Source organism: Helianthus annuus, chromosome 3 (genome assembly GCF_002127325.2).
Source record: "Helianthus annuus cultivar XRQ/B chromosome 3, HanXRQr2.0-SUNRISE, whole genome shotgun sequence".
Classification (NCBI taxonomy): domain Eukaryota; kingdom Viridiplantae; phylum Streptophyta; class Magnoliopsida; order Asterales; family Asteraceae; genus Helianthus; species Helianthus annuus.
The window spans coordinates 11,032,050-11,039,539 of NC_035435.2; the positions used below are offsets into that span (position 1 = coordinate 11,032,050).

The 7,490-nt window shown below is 35.1% G+C and overlaps 1 protein-coding gene across 1 annotated transcript; it reads right to left on the reverse strand.

Annotated features, from left to right (window-relative positions):
* Nucleotides 1-2,468: 2,468 nt before the first annotated feature.
* On the reverse strand, nucleotides 2,469-5,114 carry LOC110940254 (labd-13Z-ene-9,15,16-triol synthase, chloroplastic). Its single transcript, XM_022181804.2, has 2 exons — nucleotides 4,171-5,114; nucleotides 2,469-3,387 (listed from the first exon to the last, which is right to left on the reverse strand). The coding sequence occupies exons 1-2, from the start codon at nucleotides 5,092-5,094 to the stop codon at nucleotides 2,755-2,757; spliced, it is 1,557 nt and encodes a 518-aa protein (XP_022037496.1). The 5' UTR covers nucleotides 5,095-5,114; the 3' UTR covers nucleotides 2,469-2,754.
* Nucleotides 5,115-7,490: the final 2,376 nt, after the last annotated feature.

Genomic DNA, 7,490 nt, shown 5'->3' on the forward strand with positions numbered 1-7,490 from the left:
CAAAAATACAACTTTCTAGTATATCTTAACCTAATAACTAAAACTTAATCGTAAGACAAATGATTATTATAAACTAGTAATCATATAATTTTCTATTGATGTTTTTAGTCAAACTAGTAATCCAACTCCAATACAATTTTAATATTCGTTTTGTTAAGAACCGGTTCTATAGCCTACCCAAACTCGAGTATATAGGGTATGGTTTTTTTTCCTGCCCGGAGCCAAACCAACCTATAGCAATACTCGGTTCCATCGATCAAAAGCGAATCTGGAACTGACTCCATACCCGAAACTAGTTATTAATAATAGCCCATTTGTGCACCTTGATATCCGAAAGCCCACCTTACATGGAGGAGGGGGCGCACCTCATTTTTTTGCATCTTTAAGTATATATGTGATAAATTTTGAAACCCCCCCCCCCCCACACACACACACACCCACACACATAAAAGTTGTATATCTCTAAGATGGAAGAGTTGAGTTCTAGGTTTGGTGATGGAGGAGGGAAAAGATTTTGAATTGTTTGAATGCTCTATTCAAATCAGTTGTCTTACTTCTTCGGTTGTATTGCTATTTACAGGGAAAAGGTTCAAGCTTAGGGGGGGGGGATAAATAAACAATAGTTTATTTATCCCAACTGTCAACTTGCAGTTTATCCCTTTGAAGTATGTGCACAAATTGTCAACTTGTGCTGACTTCATTTGCTTCTAGAAGACATTCACTTGGAGTCTTCCATTACCACTGAGACTCCACATGTATTGGTAATATTCTCTCTATAAATCACATGTTTTGGGTAGATGGATTTAATCTTTGCGATAGCTGATCGTTATCGAGTCTAGCTGACTCGTTCTGCTACTAACGTTCTTCTTGAAGTTTCTTTTCAACACTTATCATTAAAATGGACTACTAGTTATTAACGTTTTAAAAAAATGGTAGAAGTAGAAGAGAGAGAATTTATTATATTGAATAAACAATAATATCCTTATTTCAAGTTAGGTGCCTCTTTTTGAGTTGTGAATCCCCTCATTTATTCTTAGCCGCCCATTACACAATCTAGTGACTAGAATGACTTTTTAGGCATCCTACAAAAATACAACTTTCTAGTATATCTTAACCTAATAACTAAAACTTAATCGTAAGACAAATGATTATTATAAACTAGTAATCATATAATTTTCTATTGATGTTTTTATTCAAACTAGTAATCCAACTCCAATACTATTTTAATACTCGTTTTGTTAAGAACCAGTTCTATAGTCTACCCAAACTCTAGTATATAGGGTATGGTTTTTTTCATGCCCGGAGCCAAACCAACCTATAGCAATACCCGGTTCCATCCATCAAAAGCGAATCTGGAACTGACTCCATACCCGAAACTAGTTATTAATAATAGCCCATTTGTGCACCTTCATATGCGAACGCCCACCTTACATGGAGGAGGGGGCGCACCTCATTTTTTTGCATCTTTAAGTATATATGTGATAAATTTTGAAACAACACCCCCCCCCCTCCCGTTGTGATTTTTGAGACCGCTCTCATGAAATTAATAATAGAAGAAAAGTTGAAGCAAAATGTGTTTGAACTAAAACTTAAAAAAATGTCTAAATGGCGCCCACCTGAAGATATTTCTGATGCGGCAGATTTTTGGAGAAGATGACAAGCTTTATGATATTTATTAAGTTATTTAACATAAGGGTATTTTTGTAATTAATCAAATTCACTAAAAACTCTTATTCCTACCCAAACTAGGCCGATTTTTTTTTGAATGTCTAGCACACACACCCTTATTCACTAAAACCTCTTATTGCTACCCCTAAAAAAATCTCCGCTCCCCTTATTAAATAATTTCCGAGTCCACAACTACTTACACATCTCTATTAAGGGTGTTCATTATTTGAATGACTATCGAAATTGAATTTTGGTTGCTCATCGGTTTTAATTGATCATTTTACACTTTAACATCGCGAACATGGTGCAGAAACAAAAAAAAATGAACACCTAGTGTCAAGATGATGGGGTTAGATCTAAGTTACATTTATAACCAACCCTTGACTAACATCAATGTAACACCACCATGAACCCGGGGTTAGAGACCCCAATTTTATTTTCATACACATTAACAACATAAGTGATTGAATCTTGGTCTCCAACCACAAGTTTGTTTTTTTGGGTTTGAATTCATGGTTACAACCTTTAATAGTTTTGAAAAATAATATATAAAATAGTTTCAATAATCACTCTTAGGGTATGTTTGGCAAAAGTGGCTGGTGGCTGGTGGTTGGAAGCTGGTAGCTGTTAGCTAGTAGTTGTAGTTTTTTGATATATTTGGTGTTTGGTAGAGTAGCTGGAGCTTTTAATAAAATGTATAAAATGACGATAATGGACATAACTAAAAATTTAAAAAGTTTGTGCATTAAAAAGTTCATTATTTTTAAAGGTTAAAATAGTCATTTTTTCCCTAAAAACTTGTAGCTCCTTCTAAACGCTACTAGTAGAAGCATTCAACCAAAAGCTTCAAGCTCCTAACCTAAAAGCTTCAAGCCCCTTCAACTAAACAAGACTTTTATTGAGTAGGATCTTAAAAGCTTAAAGCTAGAAGCTTCTAAAAACTCATAAAAGCCACATGCCAAACATATCCTTAAAAACACAATACCTTAAAAATACACTATGAACCACAAGATGTACTTGTGTTGAAAGACAATGTCTCTAGTCTTTCTTATTACAGTTTTAACCATATGGGCAAGTATTAAAATATTACATATAGAGGCTTGCATCAGGCAATCTTTGATATGGGATAGCTATGAGTGGTTTTCTTTTAGTTAAAGTAAGACCAAAACTTTCAGAAAGGTCATGCTCTTCACCATTAGGCAAACTCCAGTCGAACGAGTGCAAGAGCGAAGCCAAGATAAACATTTGCATTTTCTGAGCCAATGGAATACCTGGGCACAATCTTCTTCCCGATCCAAATGGGAAGAACTTTAAATCATTTCCATTGTAATCCCATTTGTTTATCCCTTTGTTAGCCAAGAACCTCTCAGGATTGAAGTCCAAGGGATTGTCCCAGTGTTGAGCATTCCGGTGGATTGATATAACATTCAAAAAGATGCTACACCCTTTTGGAATTCTGTATCCACCCACCACACAATCCTTGCTCGGCGCCCTTGGGACTAGAAAAGGAACTATAGGATTCAACCGAAATGTTTCCTTAATAGTTGCATCCAAGTATTGTAGTTTTGGGAGATGTGATTCTTCAACCATGTGGTTTAGTCCAACAATTTCAACCAATTCTTCTTGAATCTTTTTCAAAACTGTATGATTCCGCATAATATTCGCCATTGCCCATTCTATCAGTGTGGCCGTTGTTTCTGTTCCTGCAATCATAAAGTCCTAATACGACAAAGGGTTAAATATGATAGTTTTCTTTACAAGGGGACAAAAAAACATTAGTTACACTCAAGCTAAGCATCATTACAAATCATATGACCTCATACGCGTCTTAGTGAAGGATGGGACCGTCAGTGGTGAAGGGTCGTGGAGAAAAACAAAATGTGTGGGTAAAGATTTCACCGACGGATTACCAACATCCACTATATGTTGAGGGATAACAGACGCATCACCGAAGAATATGTTAGATATTTTAGTGTAATCGGGGATTGGCTTGGTGATCAAAGCAAATAATAATACACAACATGCAAGTTAGGAGGTGCGGGAGTACACGCTTGTTTGAGTTATTATAATTCGAAGTGTACGGGCGGAGCCCGTACTCTACGGGGGTTCTAAGGGGGCAGCGCCCCTGGGAGCAGGGTACAAGGAGCGACAGCCCTTGGCGGGGTCCAAGGGGCAGAGCCCCTGGCTGGGGTCGAGCTGCCTAATGGCAGTTAACCATCCCTAACCCCAAAATTCGCATACAGTTTTCTTGGTCACAATTCTCTGGTCAAACAATTACACAAAAACACATACCCTGGTTCAATTTCTCGAAATCAGAGTTGTATCCGATTGAATTATTCGGGTGAACCACCGAAATAATTTGATCTGAGAGTGATTACACGCCTCTCTGATCATCCGGTTTTCTGAAATTCCCCAACAGAATATTGGGATTTGGGGTATTTATCCGTATATAAAGCATGTAAAACTATTTGCATAGATTATCTGTTGAGGAACAAATCTTACCGAGAGAAGTGCGTTTACTTGTGTCATGTTAAGATATTGTTGGTCCTTGAGATCTAATAGGATTTGTAAAAAGTCTTTATTTTCTTCATGTCGAATTCCATCTGGTGACATTTTGTTATTAGATTTGATTCGATCTTCGATGATGCTCTCAAAAATTTGACCCCGCTTCTTAACTTCTTTCTTCATGTTCCTCTCAACACCTTGTAGATCAAACCAAGCAAGAGTAGGGAAGAAATCTGACAAATTTGGATGTCCCAAAATTTTGGTGATGTTCGACGCCATCGTTTGTAACTCGACTCCGAGATTGAAACCCTTTTCGTCTATGTATGATACATTATCCCAAATCATTCTTGTTATGACATTGGATTCAGTCAAGAAAGCAATTTCACGGATGTCAACATTGGTCCCGATCTTACTAAAAACGTTCTTGATAGTTTTTCTAACTTCATCCCTCCGGAAAGAACTACATGCTTTAAGATTCTTGTTGCTTAAGACCTCGTGGACAAAGATCTTACGAAGGTTGCGCCAAGTTGCATTATTCTTGGAGAATATCAAATCTTGTCCTTCGTAGGCTATAATCGAGGCCGCAACTGTAAGATCGCGATTAGCAAAAGTCTCATCTTGGTCACGAACCACCTCCTTTGCTAGCTCTGGGGTGTTTATCACCACATGAAGCTTGCTTCCTAGATAGAATTTAAAGATGGGTCCATAAGTGTGGGCCATGTTAGTAAACTCGTTGTGTAGATCACGACCAAGAAATGGAAGGTACCCTACAATCGGCAATGAACGAGGACCCGGTGGTAATGGTGGCGACCGCGAGGAGGACGAAAGTGTCAACTTGTACCATAGAACACCCAACATCACTATTGAAATGGTGATCGCAAGTGGTACCACCATAGCAAGTTCATGTTTGTTTTCTGTCATTTTGGGAAATGAAAATTGTGAGTACGATAATTCAAGCCTATCGTTGCATTTATAGCTCAATATGAAAGTTGTGACTACAATAATACAAATTTAATAATTATTTTATTTGATGCGGTAATCTAATTAAATTGATAAATCAAAGGTAATTTTCTTTTAGATTTTTTTCTTTAATCCATTGTCGTCTGTGAGACTTGAACCCAAGACTTTCCTCTTCCCAACCTAAGTGTTTTTAAAGACTTTGCCTTTGCCTATGGACCACCACCCTATTGGTAAATTTTATTTTAGTTAATAATGCATTAAATATTTTGATGTTATTTTCTTCTTCAAAGAAAATATAATTATAATGAGTAATTATATGTGATTAATGAGTTAGAGAAAAAGATAACTACATAATAATGATGACCTTGACTTTAAAGTTGATTACAACTGAATCTATATCCGAATTTAACTATTATTACTTTAACATTCAATTAATTTTCAAGTTCTGCCCGACTCTTACTTAAAGATGATAGATCTAAAAAAAATATATTAATATACAAATAGTAGATTTTGATCAAATCCTTTTGTTTATTAAAGAAGAATAGTTGTCACTTATTTTGTTTTAGAAATCCTAGTGTTGTGAAACGATGTTATTTATAAAAGAAAAGTTGTTTAGTTCTCATAGTCATCAATGTACCGGTCTATGTGTCAAATTCTAGACTGAGTTTGTTAGAAATTATGCATTTGTATGAGTTTTGTTTCTGTTTCAATTCCGTATTATTCGAATGAGTATTAGTTTAGCTTTTAGGCTTGTGTTTGCATTTGTTTTTAAGATCTATACCAATATCTATGTCAGTACAAGAGCGGTGTTGCGTCTGTTTATGTTTTCGCTTTTAGTTAATTGTGCGTTAAATATTTAAATGTAAGTTTCTTCTTCAAAGAAAATATTATTATACTGAGTAAAGATAACTACTATAATATTGATGACCTTGACTTTAACCTTCAATTAATTTTCAGTTGTTGCCCAACTCTTATTTAAGGATGATAGATCTAAAAAATATCTTGTTATATAAATAGTAGATTTTGATTAATTCCTAATGTTTATCAAAGAAGGACAATTTTGTCACTTATTTTGTTTTAAGAACCCTAGTATTTTGTTTTAGAAATCCTATCGTTATGAAACGATGTTATTTATAAAAGAAAAGTTGTTTAGTTGTCATAGTCATCGATGTATCAGTCTTTGTGTCAAATTCTGGGACTGGGTTTGTTAGAAATTCTGCATTTATATGAGTTTTGTTTTCGTATCAATTCTGTATTAATTCGAATCGGTTTCTGTATTAGATTATTTGTTAGGCTTGTGTCCACATTTGTTTTCGGTATCCATACCAGTAGTATAATAGTAGTGTTGCATTTGGTTATGTTTTCGATATCTGTATTAGTGTTTGTGTCATTTCAGTATCAGTGTAGGTATTTGTATTGGTCTGAGTATTGAATGTAGTTTCAGTGTCCGTTTCAGTTTAGTCTCAATTCTGTTATGTTTTGTTTTCCACTGTTTGGTCTAGGGGTGAGCAAATTAACCACCATAACCGATAATCGAACCATAACGGACATAACCGAACCACTAATAACCGATAACCAATATAACCAATGGTTATGGTTATGAAACTTTGTATAACCGCTCAATCGGTTATGGTTATGGTTATGAAGCTTTGGTTAACCGAATATAACCGAAACCGAACCGAAGTTGTGATGTTAACTTTATAAAATAGATTTGTGTTTTACAAAACCATATAGAAGGTTTTTACTAAGATAAAAGTATATAAGTAACAAAATGATTTTGATGTAGATGTCATTTATTCTGATAAAGAACTAAGGTGTTTTGGCCATAATTGTTTTTGTTTGAGAATTACCTTATTAAAAAAAACTCTAAATCGGTAGTTTAACCAAAAAGTTTAGTCTTCATTATCTTATAAAATAGGCTCAAGCTAAGTTCAAATCGTGCACAACCCTATTTACTTCAAGCCTTGCTTGGTTACTTAACCGAAATTAACCAAAACCGAACCATAACCGACTTCATAACCGATTAACCATAACCGAAGTTTGGTTATGGTTATGGTTACCAAAACTCCATAACCGAACTAGCGGTTATGGTTATGGTTAATAGTAAAAACCGACCCAAACCGACCCATGCACACCCCTAGTTTGGTCTTTACTTTTCCTATTTATTCCTTCGTCACCGAGCAACTTTTTGCTTAGATGTAGTTTTCTTTTTGTGTTTTTCTTATTTGTTTTACAAGTAATCTAGGAAAATTTGGTAAATAAGTGAGGAACGTTAAAAGAAGACCTAGATTCTTTAGTTATTATGTAATCTTATAAAATGTAATTAGGATTCTTTTTCTTTTTGTGTTTTTCTTATT